Source organism: Pavona decussata, unplaced genomic scaffold (assembly GCF_977016875.1).
Source record: "Pavona decussata unplaced genomic scaffold, jaPavDecu1.1 SCAFFOLD_69, whole genome shotgun sequence".
NCBI classification, from domain to species: domain Eukaryota; kingdom Metazoa; phylum Cnidaria; class Anthozoa; order Scleractinia; family Agariciidae; genus Pavona; species Pavona decussata.
The window spans coordinates 817,611-842,500 of NW_028145488.1; the positions used below are offsets into that span (position 1 = coordinate 817,611).

The 24,890-nt window shown below is 38.5% G+C and overlaps 3 protein-coding genes across 3 annotated transcripts in view; 2 read left to right on the forward strand and 1 right to left on the reverse strand.

Moving 5' to 3' along the window:
* Nucleotides 1-892: 892 nt before the first annotated feature.
* LOC146477669 (AP-1 complex subunit mu-1-like) lies at nt 893-14,658 on the reverse strand. Its single transcript, XM_085113118.1, has 14 exons — nt 14,482-14,658; nt 14,170-14,326; nt 13,070-13,137; nt 12,251-12,381; nt 10,348-10,495; nt 8,678-8,804; nt 7,184-7,326; nt 6,675-6,746; nt 5,221-5,310; nt 4,526-4,594; nt 3,301-3,355; nt 2,623-2,693; nt 2,127-2,202; nt 893-1,353 (listed from the first exon to the last, which is right to left on the reverse strand). The coding sequence occupies exons 1-14, from the start codon at nt 14,521-14,523 to the stop codon at nt 1,331-1,333; spliced, it is 1,272 nt and encodes a 423-aa protein (XP_084969244.1). The 5' UTR covers nt 14,524-14,658; the 3' UTR covers nt 893-1,330.
* Nucleotides 14,659-14,925: 267 nt separating this feature from the next.
* Nucleotides 14,926-21,340, forward strand: LOC146477670 (uncharacterized). Its single transcript, XM_085113116.1, has 2 exons — nt 14,926-16,260; nt 20,715-21,340. The coding sequence occupies exons 1-2, from the start codon at nt 15,183-15,185 to the stop codon at nt 21,035-21,037; spliced, it is 1,401 nt and encodes a 466-aa protein (XP_084969242.1). The 5' UTR covers nt 14,926-15,182; the 3' UTR covers nt 21,038-21,340.
* Nucleotides 21,341-23,619: 2,279 nt separating this feature from the next.
* LOC146477671 (uncharacterized) overlaps nt 23,620-24,890 on the forward strand; it is a 3,457-nt gene continuing 2,186 nt past the window's right edge. Inside the window, exon 1 of the mRNA XM_085113137.1 lies at nt 23,620-24,151. Within this exon, the coding sequence (XP_084969263.1) occupies nt 23,749-24,151 (403 nt within the window). The 5' untranslated portion in view covers nt 23,620-23,748. The remainder of the gene's footprint in view (nt 24,152-24,890) is intronic.

Genomic DNA, 24,890 nt, shown 5'->3' on the forward strand with positions numbered 1-24,890 from the left:
TTTCCATGACTTCTCCAAGTTTTCCATGACCTAAATTTGACCATTTTCTTGGAAATCATTTTTCATTTTGGGTATGTTTTTACTATTTTCTACACAAAAAACCCAGTTTATTTTGTAATTTTTTAATAAACATAATTTTCCATGACTTTCCATGACCCACACCTAAATTCCATGACTTTCCAGGCCTGAAATATGAAATTCTAAAATTCCATGACTTTCCAGATTTTCCATGACCCGTACGAACCACGAACCCTGCAAATGGGTGCGGTTGGGGGGGGGGGGGGGTTATTTTCCGAGGGGCGCATAAAAAAATAACCTCAGAACTTGACAGTACGCGCGCGGGCATATAGTCTCCCTCGCAGCCGTTTTAGTAAACTTTGAAGCTTTAGCAACGACGGCGACAGCAGCGAAAACGTCACTATTAAAACGAATCCGCGTTTTTTGAAACATCCTCGCGAATAGTCCAGTTCACTTTAAATATTAAATGTAGGTGATATCTCCTGAAGTTGAATTCTTGGAGACCGCACCCAAGTTTAGAACGGGTAAGAAAAATTCGTCGTGTGTTTACGTCCTCCATAAAACGTCACATCGGGAAATTTCACATCCTAGTCATGCAGTGATGGCAAAGAAATGTACCAAAAAAAGTAATGCACGCGGAGTGTTGTTGTTTTGATTATTACGCTTATAGTTTTTTTTGGACGTTCTCGCTGCCGTCGCCGTTACCAAAGCTCCCTTTTAGCAGGGGGTGGGGGGAAGCCGGAACCGAGAGAGCGGCGGAAATCGAGCCTATTCCACCACCACCACCCCCTCCCCATACCACAACAGTGGTAAAAATCAAGGCCCGCGAACATGAACGATGATAACGTAACAAATGAAAAAACGAAAAACAAAGTTAGACAAGAAAGTCTTTTATTTCCTCAGCACACTGACCGGAATCACAGCATTTTCTTAGGTTTTTGAGCTTGCTTAGTTTTCTGATAAACGATCTCTACAAATGTCCTAACTAACGCTTCATGCTATTCATTACAAAGGATAGTTCCAGCTTTCCGTTTTCATGACATTATATCTAAGAAGTACAGCATTATTGTGTGAATCACAACACCATTCACGCTTTGATTTGACTTGGAAAAAACATTAGCCTGAATATTTTCCACAGGAGAAGCCAAGTGTTTTGGTGAATATCCGTTTATGTTTTCTTTTCTAGTAGTTTAAGAGTCTATCTGAAGACAATTCAAAGTAAAAGTCAAAAGGTTTACCGTTTTTTGATTCACACTGTAAAACGATAGAGTTACAAGTCGTTCTATTAGTAACAAAAAGACACCTTTCTTGCTCATGTTGTCCTCAGCTGGTAATCTGTAGAAACAACAAATGTCATTCATTCCAAGGTTCTATACTTTGTATTATTATATCTTTCAGCTAGTACGCGCGGTGTGATTGGTCTGTGGGCCGTATTTCACTAAATTTGAAACTTGTTCCTTTCCCGCGAGCCCTTACTAACCTCGTTTTCTCGGTCCGTACTGTGAGTAACGGATCCTCGTTTTTCGGTTCGTAACTTACAGTACGCACTTCGAACTAGGTTAGTAAGAGGTATGTACAAAAATGCTGTTTTCATTCGAACCCCTTCAATCCCAGTGCCGTCCGATTACCAGCCGCTGTTAGGGAAATGAGCCCACGCTCAACCACCCAGCCCCCCCTCGCCCCACCCCACCCTACTCTCGGGGATGAAAGCCGGACTCGAGGGAGCGGCGAAAATCGAGGACGAGAACCATCAACAAACTCAACCCACATGGCGTGAACTCCCGGAATCGACCCCGGGCCACATTAGTGGGAGGCGAGTGCTCTCACCACTGTGCCATACTTGCACCTCTGTTGACCGGTGAACTGTTCATGAACGTGGGGTAGGCAAAGGAATAGTTGGAGGAGAAATGCAAAAAAAAAAAAAAAAGGAGCTAAAGATGCTTTGAGTGAACGGGAATGATCTTGGAAAGAATGCCGAACGTCGGGCTGGCTGGAAGAGATTTGTTGGTGGCATATCCTCCGAAAGTAGCGTGGACCGAGGTAGTAAAATATATTTAACAAACAAGCAAACATGGAAAGGCGAATACAACAACTAGTAATAAACATACCTCCATTCTGTGTAATGTACCGGACCCAAGGAAGAGCCTGATAGCCGCTCTTTTCAATAATCTTTAGATAACGAACCTGCGAGGAATAAAACGTACATGTAAAACTCTAGACCCGTTCATGGCGCAACTCGTCAAACAGTTAAGGTTCTAACTAAATTTTCACAGAAACAGTTAAAGAACAAGATGAAACCAAAAAGAGCCTTTTCTTTCACATATGCCACACATTGACATTCCAATCCTAGCAGTATGCAGGATGTTTGTCCCATGAATCTAGTTTAATGGCCTTAGCTCCCACGAGCCTCCTGTAGCTCAGTGGTAGAGCATCCGAACTAGTAATCGGAAGGTGATAGGTTCGACTCCTGATAGGAGCACTCGGATTTCTTTTTTCCGAGTATGCCTGTGTCACTGACTCACAGAGTAAATCTATAATTTATTCACCAGGCTTAATACATAACATCACATTTCTTTCACAAGAAGAACCACGTGTCTGAGTTACCTGTATGCCAGAAACTGTGAAATAAGGAATTTCAAACTTGACTTTGATAGGTGGTCTGCCTTCGTCGATTTCTAACAAACAACCAAAACTACATCATCAACCACGACATGCGCTTTCCAGTGAAAAGGGAAAAGAAAGGGGCAGGGGTGGGCGGTTGTAGAGGAGAAAAAGGGGAGTAGTGAAGGGGGGGGGGGGGGGGTCATCAACACGTCATCTAAGAGAACATGTCTGGTGTAATACTGGAGGTCATAGCCAACAACCAGTAAATCTTAGCAGTCGAAAACCTATCTCACTCGAGCTTCAAGGTGGATTTCCACTGTCGCGTAAATTTCACGTGCGTGCAGACGTAAATTTAGAGAAGCAACGTATGAACGGCTTGCGTAAACGTAAAAAGTTGAGAGCTGTTCTCAAATCGCTTCTCATTTTATTGACGTACGTAAAGCCTGCTAAATTTACGTCTGTACGCACTTAAAATTTACCGGCGAAAGTGGAAATCCTTAGGGTGATTTTGAACGGGGAACTGGGCTAATTAATGAGCCCGGTTAGTTTTTACGCGGGTAAGCTATTGGGGGTACTGAACATTGACCGATTCTGCGATATTTAGGCTTCCTAAGAGTCTGGAGATGGCATTGCGCAGCGTTCAAACAAAACAAAGGCTGATTGTGTTTTCACACAAACCTGAGTCCACACTTGGTAACCTGAAATGAGCTCTCAACAGGAATTCTTTTCCACCCTGTTAAAGAAAAATTAACGAAGAGACAATTATAATGATAACACCAAGGAAGATTACAGACTTAGAAAGTTTCAACGACTGTTCTTTCACTGTGTAATTCACTCCCCCAAATCAACTGTTAGAATACAAACAACGGTCTGACTTGGTTTGTTTGCAAGAAGTTAAGTAAACACGATTTGGAAATGGGATGTTTTAGTGAAGCCAGATTCAGAAAGAACATGCAAGGGGTCTAAAAATTGACAACAAAATCTGAAATATGATAAAAAGTGAAATTTTGCACTTCCTCAGAACCATTTTGGTAAGAGAAAAAAAATACGAGAAAGGTGATCGTTCCTGGCTGGTTTGCACCGCCTATGAGTCAATGAATGGACCCTTCTCCGAAATGGCGGCAACAGATTTGAATGAGTTAAAATTGAACTAAATGAAAAACTGATACCAGCACTGGAAAGAGCACCTTTACTTTAGTAACCTTGCAAAGTTTCAGCGTAAAAAGTGTTACATCAGCTTAGGAAATGTAAGATAAAAATTAGACAAATTTACAGACGTTTGTGTGACTGGGGGTATACGTCATACCCCCAGTCATACAAACGTCTGTAAATTTTCATTTTTCAACTTACATTTTCTCAGCTGATATTACACCTGATAAGCTGAAACTTTGCGAGTTACTAAAGTAAAAGTGCTCTTTCTAGTGCTTGTATACGTTTTTAATTTTAACTTATTTGAATTTTCGGCCGCCATTTTGGAGAAGGGTCTATTACGGCAGTCGTTAGATACAATAATTATTGAGGAATAGATCCTTCCACACCTTTTTTTTTTCTTTTTTTTAACTTTTGATAAAGACCAGTTACCGAATATCTATCGACACTACTGGAAAGAGCGCCTTAAAATTAGTAAACTTGCCAAGTATAAAAGTGATATGTCTGAAGCAAGAGAAGATATAGCTCTGCAAAGTCGCGAAATTTTACAGACGTTTGCATACAAACGTCTGTAAAATCTCGCGACTTTGCGTATGCATTTCCTCGTTAGTTTTGAACATGTCACTCTCAAACTTGGCAACTTTATCTATTTTAAGGCGTTCTTCCAGTGGTGTCGATGGAATTTCGCTTTAAAAAACCGTGGGAGGGTCTATTAAAAACTTAAACTGCAACAGCCATGTGCTAAGTTACTTACCGGGAAGGATTTCATATTCCACACTATTTCATTGTCTTCTGGGACATATTTTACTACTCCTACAGACGTCTAGACAAAGAGAATAGACTTTGTGAGTCATTTTTCTAGTTTGTTGCTTATCAGGGCTTTTGTTACTCTATACAAGATCTGGCATAGGGCAGTATCACCTATTTTTGTGTCAATAAGAATTTAAACGGCCGAAAGACATATTAATATCGATGGAAACTTTAAAATAATGGTTCAGTTTTGTTGACAGTAGCCCTACTAGTGCACAGAAACTAGTATTAATTATGTTTGGCGGCTGATGGCTTGGATGGAAATGGATTGCAACTTGAGAAAAACGGCCAATTGTTTTAAGTTATTGCTGTTTATTTTAGGGAAATCGCCTAAAACTGATTCTACTTTGTTCCTCCTCGGAGAAATCCCTTCAAATTTTAGTTTTTTAAGAGCAATTTTATGTTAGAAAACAGGTTCTTTGTTAACTTTGGAGCAGTTTTGACCAAAATGCAGCAAAATCTCCCTGATGGTACCCCTTTAAAAACTACTATTAGTTTCTTAACAAGAAGCTTGACCGAAAATCTGGATGAATCTTTCCAGCGCTGTTAAAATGTAATAATTATATATTGTGGTATTCTCCCAAGTTTCACTACAGTGAAATGTGCGGGGTTCAGTAGGGAGAATTTAGACTTTTGTACCTTAAACTTTGGTGAGTCAGCATCAGGTGGTACTGGAATGTGAATTTCAACATTGTTGGCTGTTGAACGTCTCTTGAATTGGCTCTTAGCCTGCAAACAACAAACCAAGATATTGTAATACTAAGATGTTGCCTCCAAAGCTGGTTATATCAGCTAGCATTTGGCAAAGCGAGCGGCCAGAAAGTGACAGAGATCTTAAACCTTGCAGTGACCGTGGAAAAGGATTAAGATATTAAAGAAAATGTGTCAAATTTACAAAATTTTTAGTGGTAGATTTAAACGGTTTCAACATTTGCTTCAACATGGGTTCAACACTTTGTTGAACCAAATGTTGGGGGCGTTTGAGCAGGTCGTTCAACATCGTTAAAAGTGCAAAAAATGATAAAAGCGTGTTGAATCAAATTTAATTTGGTTTAAACTTTGATTTGAACAACATTTCCTTTGTTCTCGAAAATGTTGAATGGCGTTGAAGCCGTTTGAACACTCCGTTCAGTTTTCGTTTTCAACATTTGATCAACATCCGTTAAACTTTTGTTGAACGAATGTTGATCAAATGTTGAAACCGTTAAAAACAATGTGGTATTGTGTACATGATGTATTACAGTATCTGTGGACAAAGGGATTGAATCTTCAAAACACTTTGCAGTACCAATTCACATCACAGATCTATTTGTTAATCAGTTTGAAAATATAGTAGCTTTGGCCAGAAAAGGCTGCTCTCAGCCATCAGCAAAGGCCAATTAAAATATCAATAGTCAAACTCAGGGAAAATCCCTTAACTAAGGTGACACAAGTATGGTTTACATGTAACTTGACAATTTGGAGGAGGTCTGAGATGTCAACCAGAAAATGGCAGCATTACATTGCAACAAACACGTAGGACAAACATGTAGCCATATGTTCGAGACAACAAGACAAGCATGGTTTAAGCCGGAATGCTTGATAAACCTTATCCCTCAGCAAGTGACCCATACAAGTAATAAATAAGACAAGTGCTACCACTAGGTCTGATGATTATTGTGAGTTTGACCCCTCAAAAGACTAAAAAGACCAGAGGAGCTGCCTTCACCGTGAAATCTGCAAATGTTTAGATCTTAAAGTGGCTCGGATGACCACCCATAAATTGGGTTCTACCTTAAATTTGGGGGCACAAAAGTTTTGCCAAATGTATAATGAGTTCTGGCTATAACCACCCTTTACAACAATCTTTTGTTCGCCACGGTTCATGGGTCAGCTTTCTTTAACTTAAAGATAATTACTAAAATCTGAATTCTCGGATGGTTTCATGATTGAGGAAATGCGAATTAAAATCTGGGGACCAAAAATCCGAAAATGAGTATATTTCCATGTTTGCCAAAATTGCATATTAACTAAGAACTGTGAATTTCCCTCTAAGTACTCGTAGAGAATTAGCATGTGCAGAAGAACATGTCAAGCTAAGACATTCCACCTACCTTAATCATATATTCTACCCGACTGTGAGAGTGTCGCTCAATCACAGACTCAATCCAGATTAAAGGCTTAACCTGGCATAAGATAAAACACAAGACATGGATTTCAAAGTGAATCATATCTATGAATTTTGTTTTCAGAACTGTCCCCCCATTCTTGAAAACATCCCTGTGGAAGTTCATTTGAGATTCCTAAGGGGAGAGGTGTTTCAAGGCTTAAGTTTTCAAAGCTAAATTCTTTGAATTTCCAGAGGGTACGAGGAGAGTACCACACCAAATGACCTTCCATGTAATAGGCACAGAATTTTTGTGAAACAACATTGCACTAGACGTTTCTATTCATTGAAATTTGTAAGATTGTTCACACACAAAAAATATGGCAATCATCACAAAAGACAAACAAACAAACAAACAAACAAACAACCAGCCTAAAATTCAACAGAGGAAGGGTATGCTCTTGGCACGTTAATGAGAAATGAATCTCTGGTTTCAGCTGCAGATTAAACTCTTACATGCGTGTTAAGTCTGTAGGACATCAGTTCAAATTCACCATCTGGAGGAATGAATGAAATAGTGCGATCATTCTCAAATCTGGACAGACGCACACACTGGTGGAACTTGACATCTTCCAGCTCAACTGCTTTACTTTTGCTGCCTGTAAAAAAAAAAAAATGTCATTTGGGGCACAGTCAGTGAGAATGCCTCACAATCTTGTTTTAGTTTTGGCACTTTGTTTCTAGTCTTGCTTAAGCACTTACTCACTGATATCTACTATCTGCACAGGGTGCAGAGGAGTCAGATCAATTGGTAATTTTCTAGAGGACCCTTCTGTAAACCACTTTTTGTGACGTTGGCATTCCTCATTAAAGATAACCCTCAAATTCCGGCTAAATTCACTGGGAAATTGTAATGTATTTATAGAGTTTTTAAAAAATACAAGGTGATGGAACAAAGCGTCATGGGATCTTATTACGCGTCTGTTCAAAGATTATTATCCCCAAGGCACAAGCCGCATGCATCAATGACTGTTGACGCATCACCGAAGGTTACGGTGAGCTACTGTACGTTAAAAATAGAGACAAGGGATGAAACTTAACATTTCCGATGTTGCCGAAGGGCGATGATCATTTCCCCACAGGCTATGTAATCTAGCTATGTAATCTTTCAACAGAAGCAATAATAAGATCTCAGGATGCTTTGTACAATCACGTTCTTCTATCAACACACTCAATTTGCCACGCAATTTCCCAATGAATTTACATAATGTAGCTGGAATTTACATAAAAATTTGACTCCTCCGAGCCCTGTGATATCTACATAATTAAACCTGCTCCGGTTAGTGAAAGTGGATGACCCCCTCCACCATTTTAATTACAACACCACATAATTCCTTGACCTCAAAATAAAAAAAAATAATAATTAAACATTCAAAGCATTGTTAATTCGCTTTGAAGAAGCTGACTCAACAAGAAAATTGCAAGGAACCCACAATCTGAAGAATGTTTTCTATATCTGCTGCAATCTTTCAGCATTTTTACACACAAACTCTTAGCAGACTGTCATCTCAACGGACTTTGAGAACAAAGAAGTTTCAAAACATGGATCACTAGCTCCATCGAGCAAGTAGAACTCTTATTAACCCATTCCAATTCAAAACTGCCTTACGTACTTCTTAAAGCATCAATAATATCGATGACTAACATTCTTTTTAGTTAGCAAATTTTTTAAGCAGTTTCATGACTGAATGGCCAGGTGAACTACATGTATATTTTCGCTATTAACATTTAAATTAATTTAAATGCAAAACTTAATTCAAACAGCTCTGCCGTAAACTGGAAATTTCCTCTTAAATATCTGTAAATAAAAAAGATTTTTAAAATTTCATGATACTACTATACCGCCATAATGGCTGTGCGCCAGCTCTGGTTAACTCACTTGATTCTCATTGTATCATTTTTTTTCCAAGCTAAGTACTCACAACAACAAATAATGAGATCATCACTTACGTCCTGTACTCTCAAACAAAATTTTGTCATTTAACCCCAGCCGTAATTCAGGCATGCCACTCAGGTAGCATCTCATCTTGACCGTACCAACGATTTCACTCTGTAGAACATTGGCATTGGCACTGACCTAGAAGCAAATAAAAGGTGACGTCAATTATGATTCAGCGTCATCTAAATGTCAACATACATGTAGCGCGCAAAGTTCTATTGCTAATATTCAAATAGAAGTATTTTAATTAAATTTTGCCAACCATGTCAAACCGTGTACAATGACACCAAAGCATCAAAATAATAAGATATTAATTTATCATCCAACTTGGCATTTTTACTAGACAGACAGACAGACAGCCTTTATTTCAGCATGATTAAAAATTAAAGCTCTGCAGTTTGTGGGGTCATGCAAAATAATAAGAATAAAAATTTAAAAAAATATATAAAAAATATTTACACAGTAAAATCCTTGCACCCTAGATACTATTTTAAAATTCCCTATGTATAATTAAAATCTGCACATCTAAAATTGGCCGTTGTTAGTAAGTCTAAAAAAGTTAACTGCTTGAAGATATCGATCGAGTGGATTTTCTTTGCCAGATCCTTATAGTTCGTTTCTGCGAAGTCCTTGTCCTGGGCAATGATAGCCTTCCACAGTATCGGGCCTCTTTACCAGGCATTTTTACCAGTTTTACCATTTTCCATTTTAGGTAAAGAGTCGGGAAACATTTTCAGTTTTGGACTCAATTCATGGCAAAGTTTTCAATTAGTATTCTGTATGGTCAATTATTGACTCCCTGAATGGTTTAATGGCACTTTTCCCAACTCGCCAATAATTTTTATAACCTTGAAAATGAAGTCTTGAGGGCTTCAAAATATTAGATTTTCGCACTCATTTTCACTATTAATAATTATTAATTGTATTATTCTATTTCATCAATTCTATTATTGTATTTCAAAATGCTGTCTTATTAGAAGCAGCACTTGAAGAATTTGTAAGAAACAAGAGACAGGATAAGCTTGTGCACTTGGTAAAAAAACAGATTTTTACTGTTTACAATGAAAGCCAAACCAGTGAAGTGTTGTCTGTTAAGCTGACTTTTGAGTTCTCGATGAAGTTCTTCAACTTTTTGAAAAATTTGGGAAATAATTGCAGAAAATACACCAAGCTTGTACCCATCTTAGTTGGATTTCAGTGACAGAGACTAATGCAATAGCTGTGTTCACTTGCGAGTTATCCACTGGTCTGGATAAAACTATTAAATTGTCGATAAACAATATTCAAATGGAGAGTACATGTAGGTGTCTACTGTGAGCGATGCAGGCAATAAGCAAGTGAATGTGGGCAAAATGCAAATAAAGGGGGTGACCATGGTAACATCCCAAGGGTCATCACCCCCTAGCACCTGTGACACTGATCTCTCAGTGGAGAATAAGGAACACGAAGAGGACTTACCTAAATGCATGACCTTCAAGGAACCAAGAGGTGGGTGGGAGGGGACAAACAGAAGGTAATTAGTGGCAATTGAAAGCTATTCAAAGCAAACCATGAGGGCAAATCTACGTGGCGATGACTCAATGGGCATGTGCAAAGTGATCACCCGCTGGCCAACAGAAAATCTCACAGTAAACTATGACTATTGATACTCTCATTTAAAAAAAACAACTGTGGTATGTACCAGCAAATTGACTGACTCAATCACGTCCAGGAAGACCTCATTTTTACGATATTTGACTCCCTCTCCTCTCCATGACACAGCATTAGTCAAGGCAACAGGTGGTTTGGGTGCTCCCACATCCAATTTGTGGCCCTCTTGTGTGATATACCTGGAGCATGAAGAATAGTGTGCATTAAGATTGGTTGTACTGCCACAATCAGAGTAAAATACTTACAATGTTGTCTGCTCTATTCCTAGTGCTTTCAAAGACGTTCATGAAAAAGCCAATTCTTTTCACGTTATTGTAAAAGAACAAATTTGACAGCAGTTTTCTATGGTCTGTGCTGTTTTATACAACGTACTGAATGCTACGCGCGCTGTGATTGGTCGTTGCCCATGATCTATTAGAGTACAGACACACGGATGACGTCACGGAAAAATTGTTTTCTTCGTTTTGTCCAACATGGCGCGCGGTTTTGAAAATGTTTGTGAGATTATTTCGAATTGAGCAATGAAGGCCTCGAGAAAAGTTTAGTAGGAGCTGTTTACAAACAAGAAATAGAAGAAACCAAGGCGAAAGTGTGCTTGTCTATTTGAAAATGCCTAAACTGGAACAAATCTTCAAAACAGCTGTTAGCGCTACGAAAAGGCGCACAGTTTTGAAAACATTTACTCGATTATTCTGCTTTGAGCAATTGAAGGCCTCGGTAAAAGTTTAAGGGAAGCTGTTTACAAGTTAGTACGATAAAGAAGAAAAGAAGAAGCCGACACGGAAAGAAGCGTTGGTGACTTTGAAAATTCCTCAACTGGCACAAATGGAGCAGTACAGTCAAGCGCTACGAGGCAGGTTTATCGTGTTTCCTTTCTGTTCATTGTATAAAACAAATAGATTCCAAGTTGCCGTGCGTCTGTTCAGTAATAGATCACAGAAGACGTCAAAATGTGGTAAGAACATCAGTGACACACTCGCCTGCGGCTCGTGTGCCACTTTTTTGTTCTCACCACATTTTGACGTCATCTGTGATCTATTACTGAACAGACGCACGGCAACTTGGAATCTATTTGTTAAATAGACCATAACATGAAGCTATAATATATTCTATATACTTGGCAGTAAAACCACAATCTGCACTTGAGTTTTGAACATTTTATGGAGTCATTACAGGTCGATAAGACGATAGACCATAGAAAACTGCCACTGATTCATAAAATGATATATGCACTTGTTTAATAAGCTTACAGCTTATTGGGATGAGGCAAAACATGGACTGCAGTCCATCGGCAAACCTTAACCACAAGGGCTTGTTCTAGGGATCATTTCATGGGAACCACTTCTTAATTCTTAATCTGGGATTGTATATTAACCACCTCACTGGTTAACTTGCAATTGCAGGCTGTCTTTGGTTTTCAAACAACTATTGGACCCTGCGCAGAGCAACATTATTATTACTCATGATTATTATTAAGGATTGTGCCTCCTGTTGTTACTGCGTATACATTCTGCGCATCTCTGAATGGTCGAGAAACTGGATGGGTGCTGCCTACTGATACAGGCAAAATTTTTGTGCAGTTTATAACTTTGTGAAAAACAGATCTTAGAAAGAGTTATTGGCACCAAAAGGAAAATTGGGGGTAACCATGCATTTTTCAGAGATGACTGAGGTTCAATTTTATAAAACAAAAAACAAAAAAAAAACCCAACTCATCCATTGTTTTGTATCTTTTAGAGTTATTATGCACTGCCACCCCCAATTGTCTTTTTGGATTCCAGCAACCCTTGCTAAAGTCTGCCTTTCGTACATAGTCATAAACCGCACAAACATACTTTGGTATTAACAGGCACCATCCTTAATGTGACAATATCAAGACTACAATCAAGTATAGACAGGTACAGCTCTGTATTGTACAGGTTTATGCCACTTACTCTTGAAGGATCTTCGTTTCAGTGAACTGTGGATAGCCAAAATCCACCAACTCATCCAGCAATTCATAAATGACAACAAAATTATCTCGGATGCTCTCTTCTTCAAGCTCCTTAAAGTAATCTGTAAATACCTAAAAAATAACACAACATGTCTACTCAGTCTTTTTTTCTCAAGTCTTGCTTAACACATCAGGGGTTAACTCTGATTCTTGAAGAACAAAGTAACCAAGAGAATCATTTGGTCATTTTTAAGTGGTTGGGTGCAAATCCAGATATGACAACTGTCAAGGATTATCAGATTACCCATGGGAATCTTCACAATACATGTAGCAAATCTTGTGGTCTCCCATATGGGTCGTGAAATCTCCCACACAAAGCTTACTCTTGATTTTTTCCCTATGATAAGCTAAGATTTCACTGCTAATTTTCTCAGAATCTAAGAACTCTAGATTCTTCAATTTAATGTTATGATTCCTGAGGGTATTTTCATGAATCTTTCATATACATGTATGACAGATGTCCAATGAAACAGCAACAAAGTGGGTTAATTTTGCGGGAAAGTAGGGGCCAATATTTTTCCAGAGTGAGGAAAGGGTTTAGTTGATTCGGGGCATTTTTTTTTTGTAAGGTGGCAGTTTGACAATGACTGGTTCAGGTTGGCACAAAAGAAAATAATTTTCAGGTCTCCAGAGGTTGGGACATTAAAGTCTGATACATAACTAGGTCATGTCATTATCTTTAGGACATGGCCATGCTTACGTGAAGTAGACAGCAATGTGCCTTGAAAAAATGCTATGTAATATAATCAGAAAAACTTACCTGAACTATCTTGTGCAGAAAAACAAATAACAAAGCTACATTTGCATTCTTTTTTGTCATTGAAACAACTGAAAACAATGGTCAAGGATTTAATCTAACAATGCTGTTCATAGACAGGAGTAATAGACAGTAAACTGAGAGCATAGGTCATCTTGCCTGCTTTGAAGTGGGGGGTTGGGGGGGGGGGGGGGTCCAATATGTATACAGCAATAGAAAGAAGGAGAAAGAGCTCTGTGACCTCCAACACAAATTGCCATTGCTTAACCTGATGAAAGTTATTCCTTTAAGCCCCCCCTCTCCCTGCCTCACCAAAAATAAGAATATTTAACAAGGTAACCCACCCAACAAATATAAAATTTTGCATTCCTACCGGGTCAAATTCAATTTAATTGAGTTTGTCACAATTTTGGCAAAAGTACTTTTGATTTAGACATCAAATTTAATTTTGTATTTTGCTGGCATATACTAAATCGATTAGTGTAGCATTGAAATCAATGGTTGCACATTAAATGTATGCTTAACAAATCGAGGGCAGTTTTCTATGGTCTATACTATTATAGACCATAAAATGCGGCATAAAAATGTTCAAAACTCAAGCGGAATGGCGAGTAGTTTTACTGCCAAGTTTTGAACATTTTATGATGTCATTTTATGGTCAACAAGAGTACAGAACATAGAAAACTTTTTTATTATAACATGGAAAAGTATGGGCGGAATTGGCTTTATTTGCTTTTGAGAAAGTGCACCCATTACATCTGACATAATTTTTAATGTCTGTACTGTTACAGACAATAGCTATGAGCCAATCAGCGCATGGGAATTTTGACAGTTAGTGTATTCACCATTCAGATATGATCTCTCAGTTGTTCTAGGGTATGTAGCACAACCAGTGGGACTTGCCGCACAAGTTTGATGGCTGACTTTCTGCCCTGTCGAACTCAACTAAATTAAATTGAACAACACGTTTGAACCGGGCATTTCTTATCAGTTTTGGGTAATCCATGTAACGTGGGAACTTTTCATAAAATTAATAAAGATTACAGCTTTACTTTGGTTATTTTGATATGTCTCAATATCTAATTACATAAATGAAAGGATACGGTATAGATTATTGTACTTGATGTACACAAAAGTAACATCTTGATGAACACAAATCGGGGTCTGTGTTCCCTCTTCCTCTTTCTCCAACACAAGGGGCATGAACTTCTCGATCGAAGACATTTCGATATCCCCACGATAATTTCGTGAAATTATCACCTAGAATGTTGTCATACAGGAATTATTTATTGTGAAAAGCAAATAAAAGCCCAGTTTAAGTAGCGTAGGTGAAAATAAAAAGGCTATTTCAAGGTGAGTAGCTTGAATACGCTCATGAAATTAAAAGAACCGTAGGTTGATAAAATAAAGCTCACCTTTCCTTTGATGTCAAGGACAAACACCGCAGACATCGACATCTTAGAGTTGGTTTAAGCGACAAACAAATTTAGGTTATAAAAATGACATTCGAAAGTGAAGTTTTTCGGTAAAAATACCACCACTTTTGGAGGAGTCTTCGATCGGTGAAAAGGATATCGGAGAGGCAGGCCAAAGTAGAGTGCCTGACCGATTATTAGGGGAGGGGGGTAAAATTAGAAAATTTGTCCCATGAACTAAAGGCAGTTCGGTCATAATTCAGATCTCAAATCTACCTCTCAATCAATTTTACTGCACAGGGATATTGAAAGCTTCAAGTTTTTGTCTCTTGTCAACAAATAATTATAAATTATATTCATTTATTTATTTTCTCTAGCTACCGCTCCCTAAAAAGAACAATTTTGCAACTTGGAGTTGTGCTTGGTAACCTCTCCAAAGTTCTTGAAAAGAAAAATGGCGGACTAGTTGAGTTGTCAACAGCAACTGTACTTATATTTACTTGTTCGTTTATTCGGACAGTGTGGAAATCCAGAGACCCATACATGTGTATTTGCCATTCTACCGTACGTAGCACCAATACGGAATCCTCATGTCTTTACAAGGGAAGAAACTACAGACAAAGACTTCCAGGAAAACGAACGATTCTAAAGAGGAAACAGCTGAAAAAGTCAAAGCGATTCGTGAGAAACAAAGCTAGTGGATGAAAGAGCGAGAAGTGTCTAAGTCTTCAGCAACAAAGCTGAAATCTCTTAGCAAGGAGCGCTCTGCTCTTCCTGATGTGCCCAAGTTGAGAAGTCGTTCGAGTTTGTCCAGTGGCTCTTCTCAGGAAAATGCTGCGAACAGGAATCCTTACAAAAATCCTCGAAGAAAACCATTATATCCCGAACCACAGAGAGACCATTCAGATATGATCTCTTGGATATCAAAAGGTGATAACCCGCTTGCTAAAAAACAGAGACCACCTTCTGCATCTGGCACGCATAAAAGAAAACCAAACCCCTCTGATGTAACAAGTAGCAGTGATCACCAACTCAAGACAAACAAAGACTACATGCCTTCAAATTATGAAAATTCGAGTTCTTCAGGGACTTTGAGTAGCCCAGTACTTACTTCAAGTGAACAGACTCTTCATAATAAGCTAAGGCTATCTTCAAGAACATCTGTGAAATCAGACTTAAGTTTCCATGGTGATGATAAACTTGATAACCATCTCCATGGTGAAGATAGTAGTCATGGAAATGCTTGTACCGTCATGGGTGATCCTGGAAGTGACAGTCAAAATAACAGTGCTCTTACCAATGACGTATCTTTGAAAGTGAACCCTCCAGAGTTATCTGCCGATGTGCTTAACGCTTTAGCAGACACTGTTGCCGAAAGACTCAAAGCGACATTGCAACCTAATGTTAGCCATAATCAAAGACATCAGGATGCTAGCAGCCATAAGCAAGGACAACAGAGTGCTAGCGAAGACAGGGAATCAGGCATTGCAAGTCACTTTTGCCCTCTTTGTGAAAAACTTATGACAGGACCCAGACACACACCCGTGGCAGCTATACCTTGTGGACACACATTTTGTCAGACTTGCTTATGCGAATGCAAGAAATGTCCAACTTGTCAGACAGTTGTGAGGTCAACTGCGGTAAATACTGTAATGCAAGGAATTATCACGGATTTTAAGGAGCAAAAAGAGAGGGAAAGACTTCAAAAGATGGAAGAACAAACAAGACAATATGTTGAAGAGTATCAGTCACTAGCTCTGAGGTGTAATGCTCTGAATGGTTAGTTGAGTAATAGTAAACAACATCTATTCAAGATCTATTCAAGAGTTTAAAGAGTTTCAGATTACTTTGCAATATTTTGCATTGTATTCAGCTTTCATGGTTAGAGGACAAGAGATTTTTTATAGTAGATTTCAACCGTTTTATTCAGTTTAAAAACAGAATTGATTTATTGGGAAGTGAAGTTCATAAAATTGCTTAATAATATTGAGAATCAATTTGGTATTTACCAAATTAAGTTTCCATTATGATAAGGGGGTTAGTTTCTAAAGAAACTTGGTGCTGCAGTCGTGTATGGCGCGTTTTTAGTGTCAAAATTCAAATTATCAATTCAAACATTCGATCCTTCAATTCAAACATTCAATCCTTCAATTCAAACATTTGATCCTTCAATTCGAATCTGCAATTGTTCGGTTCAAACTTTCGATCCTTCAATACAAACATTCAATCCTTCAGTGCAAATATGGAATGGGTCGATTCAAACATTCCATCATTCAATCCAAATATGGAATTGTTTGTTTCAAACATTCGATTCTTCAATCCAAACACCCTTTTCTTCAATCCAGAGATGCCATTCTTCAAGTTAAACATGCATTCATTGTATTGCCTGGCCTATCATTCAGTTCAAGCATGCATTTCGTCGATTCAAACATGCCATTTTTCAATTCAAACATTTGATCATTCAATCCAAACGTGTATTTCTTCAATCAAATCCTGAAACTCAAACACTACACCATAAATTCCGCGTTCAATTTCGATAGAAAAAGCTGAAATCCTGCTGTTGAAACATTCTGCACTTTAATTTTAAGATATGAAATCCAGATTATAAATTCAAACATAGTCTCACAATGTAGTTGTGCAGTGGCTCGATTCAAACATTCACTTCGGCGATTCAAACATTCAGCTCAGCAGTCCAAACTTTCAGTTCCTCTCCAGTACTCTGGAACCGAGGGGACTCTGTAAAACAAGGATACGGACGGGCGGATGCGGACGGCGGATGGCAGATGGGGCTTTAAAAAAACAAAAAAAAACAAAGAAGAAGTGGAAGAAAATAGGATGTTGATACGGTTAAATTTATTGGTTAATTGCCACCTTCTAATGCTAGCTTTGGCTTTTTTTAAATTTTAGTTTTATTTTTTTTTTAATTTGAATTAATTTTATATCTTATTGTCAGTCAAACAGCGAAAACGCTGTGGAATGTTTCTTCTCGTTTTCCAACCAAATTAGCCTGAGTTTGCAGTGGAACTCCGTACATAAGTACGACACACCATCCGGCAAAACAACACGTTCACATTCATGAACATTTACAGGATAATCTGATTAACGGGTAAAGTACTGTACGAGCTCTTGTTAGGCATTATAGATTGGAAATCGTGGTTATTGTTCGAACAGACAGATCAATACAAGTTATTAAAAAATTATTTTAAGACGTCCAAAGATTTCTCTGCGTCAGATTTGCGAACGTGTCAGAGCAATTGGATAAAACCTTATACGCCTGGCCTCAGTTGTTCAAAGAGCGGATAGTTTTATTCACTGGATAGGTTGCTATCCAGCAGATGAAATGCGTGCAAGATTTTCCCAATAGCCCTATAATTTATGGATAGAGTAGAAACATATGTCAAATTTAAGTATGGGATTGTGTGGAAAACTTGCCAAAAGGCGTTACCGGTAGTTGGAGTACATTTGCTCCGCTGGATAGCGACTTATCCGGTGGATAAAGTTATCCACTCGTTGAACAACTGGGGCCTGGTTTACTCAGCAGTGGAACACCAATTTTCAAGTCCGCTTCTTCAGGAGAAAAGCGAAACATTTCTCAGCGTAGTTGAACGCGGAGTCGACCGATCGCGAAAGCTTCAAAGCATCAACCGGTTTGTTTGACAAATTCTGCTTTCTTTATTACATTTTTTTTACATTCCTGTCTCATTAATATTCATATTTTCGATTATCCGGACATTTTATTCAAGTTCCAACGAGTCCAGATAATCGAGGTTCGACTGTACCAAGTTCACGGAGAAGAAGACCCCTGACCTGACTTGGACTGAAGGCCGCCGCCGAGGCAACAGGAGGAAAACCAGAAACTGACCGAAAAAAACATGTTTTTCTGTCAGATAAAATAATCTGAATGTTCCAAGATGAGAAAAACCAAAATCCGCAATGAATATCAAAACCGAAAAGACGCAAAACCCGATCAAAAAAAGCCCCCATATTGCAAGGAAAATGTCGCTTGTGTACAAATTTAAAGGGAAGAAAATGACACGTTCAGAAATCCTATGCCGGGAAATCTTTGGACATCTTAAAATAATTTTTTAATAACTTGTATCGATCTGTCTATTCGAACAATAACCACGATTTCCAATCTTTAATGCCTAACAAAAGCTCGTAGAGTACTTTACCTGTTAATCAGATTATCCTGTAAATGTTCATGAATGTGAACTTGTTGTTTTTCCGGATGGTGTGTCGTACTAATGTACCGAGTTCCACTGCAAACTCAGACTGATTTGGTTGAAAAACGAGAAGAAACATTCCATAGCGTTTTCGCTGTTTGACTGACAATAAAATATAAAATCAATTCAAATTAAAAAATAAATAAATAAAAATAAAATTAAAAAAAAGCCAAAGCTAGCATTTCTTAGAAGGTGACAATTAACCAATAAATTTAATCCGCCATCCGCATCCGCCCGTCCGTATCCTTGTTTTACAGAGTCCCCTCGGTTCCAGAGTACTGGAGAGGAACTGAAAGTTTGGACTGCTGAGCTGACTGTTTGAATCGCCGAAGTGAATGTTTGAATCAAGCCACTGCACAACTACATTGTGAGATTATGTTTGAATTTATAATCTGGATTTTATATCTTAAAATTAAAGTGCAGAATGTTTCAACAGCAGGATTTCAGCTTTTTCTATCAAAATTGAACGCGGAATTTATGGTGTAGTGTTTGACTTTCAGGATTTGATTGAAGAAATACACGTTTGGATTGAATGATCAAATGTTTGAATTGAAAAATGGCATGTTTGAATCGACGAAATGCATGCTTGAACTGAATGATAGGCCAGGCAATACAATGAATGCATGTTTAACTTGAAGAATAGCATTTCTGGATTGAAGAAAAGGGTGTTTGGATTGAAGAATCGAATGTTTGAAACAAACAATTCCATATTTGGATTGAATGATGGAATGTTTGAATCGACCCATTCCATTTTTGCACTGAAGGATTGAATGTTTGTATTGAAGGATCGAAAGTTTGAACCGAACAATTGCAGATTTGAATTGAAGGATCGAATGTTTGAATTGAAGGATTGAATGTTTGAATTGAAGGATCGAATGTTTGAATTGATAGTTTGAATTTTGACACTAAAAACGCGCCATACTGTCGTGGAGCAGTGGAAATGAATATTTTAATGGTCAATTTGCTCTGACGAAGGGTTTACCCTTGACATGCCAATTCTCAAATCTCTTTACTGGTCAAATTACCTTAGCAACGTAGTTGATGAAACCAAATCTAAGTTTCCTGGTTAGTCTAATAAACATGAGGTAAACCCCTCATGAGCCTAGTGGCCCATATGGGCAAACCTTATCCCAGTTTCTGTAGCATGAAGCAGCCTGGAGTATCACTTGACTCCCCCAGTATGGGATGCCAATCCATTGCAGGTTATCCCCTCATCACTTAGTCAGGTTTCCATGACAGTTCTCTTGCACTCATTATTTTATACTACTGGGTGGAGAGAAGTAATGTGAAAGTGAAACCCGTTAGACTGTTCTCAGTCCGCTATTTTTCCATGGGATTTTCGAGACTGGTAGGCTTCGACGGAGCTGCCGCCATTTTGGTTTGTAAAAGCGAGCGTGATCTGGGGAGAATGCCTATACTATCAAGGGGAGCGGGAGTGGGGATTAGTTGTAGTTTAGAGACTCTCCCCAGATCGCGCTTGCGTTTACAAACCAAGATGGCGGCAGCTCCATCGAAGTGTACCAGTCTCGAAAATCCCATGGAAAAATAGGGGACAGTGAACAGTCTAGAAACCTGTCACCCATGATCACAAGACAATGATCCCAGCTAGACTTCGAACCTGCTGCAATGCAGAGTCCAGTGTCAAGGAAGCCCACAAGGCCAAAAGGCAGGAAGTTGGGAGACAACATGTGAAGTGGTAGGCACTGCTACAAAAAATTTAGGCACCCAGAGCATTTTTTTGGGGCTCCTAAGGCTACTGGACTTCTGTTAAGGCAGCAGCCATGGGTGTGCTATACATTATGCCAATGCACCTCCCATGGTAAGTTCAGCAGAATCGCTCTGATGCGACCAACATTGGTTTATAAAAATTTGGTTATACCTGTTTTAATGCCCAGGGTAGTCAGATTAAGGAGGCTTGTTACTAGATAAACAACTAACTTCAATTATTGGTATGTGGGCTGAAAGAAATGACTTTCTCTTAAATACTGTACACCAACAATGTTCTTTCAGATGAGGCTGAAAGTATCCTCAACACGATGGAAGAAGTAACAGAACAACTTCTGGATGAAAAGAAATTGATGAAAAAACTGGAAATGGACGAAGTAGAAATAAAACAGAAGATTCACCGTCTGCAAACAGAGCTTGATACAATAAAGGTGAAAGAAGAGGATTGTCAAAACAGATGCCATGACTTGGAGACGAGATACAATGAAGAAAAAGAAAGGCTCTCTCTAGTTGAAGACACTGTGCAGCGAATTGGAAAGAGCAAAGAAAGAGTGAAGATGATGGTGCATAATTTTGCACCATCGTTGAAACTTGATGATTATGACTAAATTTTTCCTTGGTTCTCATTGAGTTTTTGTGACAGATCTTTTGAAGATTTTTGTATATATTGGTAAATTTATTTATTATTTTTTCAATTACAATTTACCACTGGTAAATTTTTCCTTTATATTGACAACTTGAACATCGCATGTAAAATCTTTATCCTGTAAATAACTGTTTACTTTCTGATTATTGATGACTCTGCTTCCTGTGGATCTGCATTGTAAGTGGCCATTCGAAATGGAGACTAGAACCAGAAAGTTGTCAAAACATGACAACTAAAATCCTAAGTATAAACTCACTATTATTCCACTGAGACACTTCTGGTAATAAGCTCTCCTGAACATAATTCCATGGACTTTTATGGAAAGCTGTTCTGAGCTGTTATGCTTAGTGTTTTGTCCAACCCAGCCAATTTTGAAATGCATATTTCCGTCCCTGAATAAAAGGCGGCTTCCCAGAAATAAACCCTGTGAAAAGTCCTTTGATTGAATATAAACCTGGGGCTAATACTGTTATTTGAAATTTTATCATACAAGTCATCGGCAAAACATTTCAAAATAAGCTGATATAAAATGCTGAGTAGCTACCTTACAGCATGCAGAATAGCAGTGAAATTATTGATACTGCTTCATGACAGGACTCTACTGTTTTAAAATAATTTTAATTATTTGTAAATTTATAGGGCACATTATTTTATTGTGATGCCAGCCAAATATTTAAAGTCATTATTATTATTATAATACATTCAAAAACTCATTAATATTTCATGATCCTGTTGACCTATCAAATGGTCGATAAAACATCACGTGCAGTGGTTTTAAAACCCAATAAAACCTCCTCCTAATTAGTATGCGGTGTTTAATGTTTTTCTCGTATGCTAATTTCCAACATTCACAAAAGCATCATTGTTATGAACTCTCTTGACACACGCTTTTCCAGGAATGCTTTTGAAGCCATTCAAAAAACTCTCAGCACATGTTTTATTGGGTCTAAAACCACTTGTCTGAACCTCGTGGTTTTAAATCCAGATAAAACACTGCTGCTCGTGTTTTAAACATTACATAAATTATATTACTAGTACATGTTTACTTGTACATGTTCCTCAATTTTGTGTAAAATTATCTGGAATGTTTAAAGCTATTATCTGGTAAGTTATGTGACTTCAATATGCTTTGAGAAGCTGTGGATTGCAGCAAAATTATCTGGTACATGTAAACTGATTAAGAGAGGCTGTTCCAGTTCTCTTTACTCCCATCTCAATGTGTAAAGGTATTTCTCTTAATTACCCTGTATTCATCCATCATTTTCCTTTGTTATGATAGCTGAGACTTTATCTAATTCATAAATTTGCATCATTCAGTATGGGTTGAAAAGAGGGAATTATACAATTTCCCATGCATTCCCTTTAATGAACCACCCCCAACTGCAGGTTTGGAGGAAATTCTGATGAACACTTAGTTCAAGGTTTGATAATAATGAACTGGAATGTCACTAAAAGACACACACACACAAAAGAAAAAAGCCTAAGATACACCTGCTACATTTCAAGATAAATTTTACTGATGTTCCTTCTGAATCTGGGACTAAATGCATCTTATTCTATGATTTATAAATAACACAGATGATTACAGCAAATTTTTTTTATGGTTTGTGTAGTACTCTTCCAATGTAATCTGTCTAAATCCACAGAACACCAAAGAGCTTCTAGGAGCTTGTTAAAAGGTGCCCATACATTCTAGGTTGAATTGGAATTTGGAAGTGCTGGTTTTTGCCGTCAGAAGAAAACAGGAGAACCTGGAGAAAAACCTTGCAGTGGGAACAAGCACCAACAACCCTCAACCACTGGCGACATTGGAGGGAGGCAAGAGTTCTCACAACTGCGCCATCTATTGCATGCCCCCCTCCCAAGCCCTGCATTTGCATAGTAAGGAAAAGTGATGCAAGCAATGAGTAAAATGCAGCAATTTTTTTTTCATTCCCATTATTTTTCACTACATTTCATCTTCAACACTCAGATGTATTAGACTGGTAAGGCTAAGGCACTGCAATGGTAACAAGGGCTGAGTTGCTCAAAGCATGGTTAGCGCTAACCATTGGTTAAAAGGTATTAAAACCTATAGGTTGTTATGGTATTTAACCCGGGTTAGCACTAACCATACTTCGAGCAACTGGGCCCAGGACGCTAGGATAGTATAACACAGGAACTTACAGCATACCATAATTTCACATAATGCATGCTAGCTCTGAAGCTTTATTTATACTTGCAGAAATAAGTCAGCTGTAACTGTGAACTCCTGGCCGCGGGGGGGAGGAGACTGATGGCTGGTGTCTGATCTGAGGGGAGAGTCTGGGGCTCCCCCATCCCCTTTTGGCAGCCGCCTCTTTAAAAAAGACAAAAAAATTCTGAAGTAACAAGCATAATATAAGCCTCAAATAGTGAGCTTGACTGGGGGGACCCTGAAAGGGTTTTTATTTTTTTGACAGAGATGGAGTGTGGGAAACCTGTAGCGTGCGTGCGATACCTCGCCTCCTCCTGGTAACGAGGTTCAATGAAGTTGGCGCAAATTTTGAACAAGAAAGAGCGGTTACCAAGTCTGAGATGGCGTGCACCTTGTTTTTTGGTGTTTATATTGACTGTTTTTAGACACTATAGGGTTACATTGCGTGATCATGAGCGAAGGATTCTTCCACCACATTCTAAGATCAATATTCTACGATGGATGTTGAGACCGAAGTGGCTTTTCCTTGCATATCAACTCGTGGTGGTTTCACATTGGCTGCCAAAAGACCAAGAACAGATGACGAAGAACATCATAATTCTGCCAACTCGCGCAACGGATTCCACGAAAATAGCACCGATAATGGTGTTTTCTTCAAGGCGCCTGATCAATCGGGTAATGATTTTGCCTCCACTTCGCTGAGCTGCCGTAGATTTTTGACTATTCGCGCAAGTGGGCGAGTGTACGATTCCGAAGATTTTCGGCCGAAGGGCGAAACCCTGTACACTCCATTGAATGAAGAGGTGATGGTGAACACAAGGAATATCGAGCAGTTTACTTTCACGAATGGTTCCTTCTTTATTGGTGACGATTCATCAAGATTTAACAGGACAGTCCAAGGTAAGTTTTCTAGTCCTAGTGCTGGTAATAAGCTTAAATTGCAAACAGGTTGGCGTTAGGTTAAGCTTATATTTTTAAAAATTGTTCATATTTATTTTTACGATGAACCCCCCTCCCCTTCCCCGCCCAGCGCATACCCCAGGCGTGCGTTTCTCAAAACTCCCGAGAACTTTTCGGGCCCAAAAAGCTCCCCGTAAAGCTCCCGAAAACGCTTTCTGGTGTTGCTCAAAGCGCACAAAATTTTCGGGCCCGAGAAAAGTCACGTAATTTTCCCCGATAATTTTCGGGTGCTAGAAAGCTCCCGAAATGCGTTTTCGGGAACGAATTTTTTCAGTTAAATGGTTGTATTGCGTTACTATTATCAAGGAAAAAGTTATCCTAAACGAGAGTTTGAGTTAATTGACAGATACTGGGCTAGACTCAAGCTAAAAATGTTTAAAAACCAAGAGTTTGGCACAACCCTATGAATATTACTCTTGTACATACTATTGACTGCTATTGTATATACATGTACTATCCTTGTTTATAAACAAGCAATCATGTATCTAGAGCTTGAGCCAGGTAATGTACATGATTGTATAATTTATGGGGCTGTGCAGGAATCTTGGAAAGAATTTTATCAAAGTGAAACTACTTAAGGGTACTTCCTACCCTTAAGGGACAAAAATGTCCAAACCATTTGTTTTTCTTGAACCCAAAAACATGTGAGCTTACTTTTTAATCTGAAATTTTGGAGAAA

Coding starts and splice junctions, on each gene's coding strand:
- LOC146477669 (XM_085113118.1), bottom strand. CDS start 14,523: ATGTCGATGTCTGCGGTGTTTGTCCTTGACATCAAAGGAAAG. Junction 3,356..4,525: donor GGAATATGAAATCCTTCCCG/GTAAGTAACTTA, acceptor TTTCTTTAACAG/GGTGGAAAAGAATTCCTGTT. Junction 1,354..2,126: donor GTACATTACACAGAATGGAG/GTATGTTTATTA, acceptor TTGTTTCTACAG/ATTACCAGCTGAGGACAACA.
- LOC146477670 (XM_085113116.1), top strand. CDS start 15,183: ATGAAAGAGCGAGAAGTGTCTAAGTCTTCAGCAACAAAGCTGAAATCT. Junction 16,261..20,714: donor GAGGTGTAATGCTCTGAATG/GTTAGTTGAGTA, acceptor ATGTTCTTTCAG/ATGAGGCTGAAAGTATCCTC.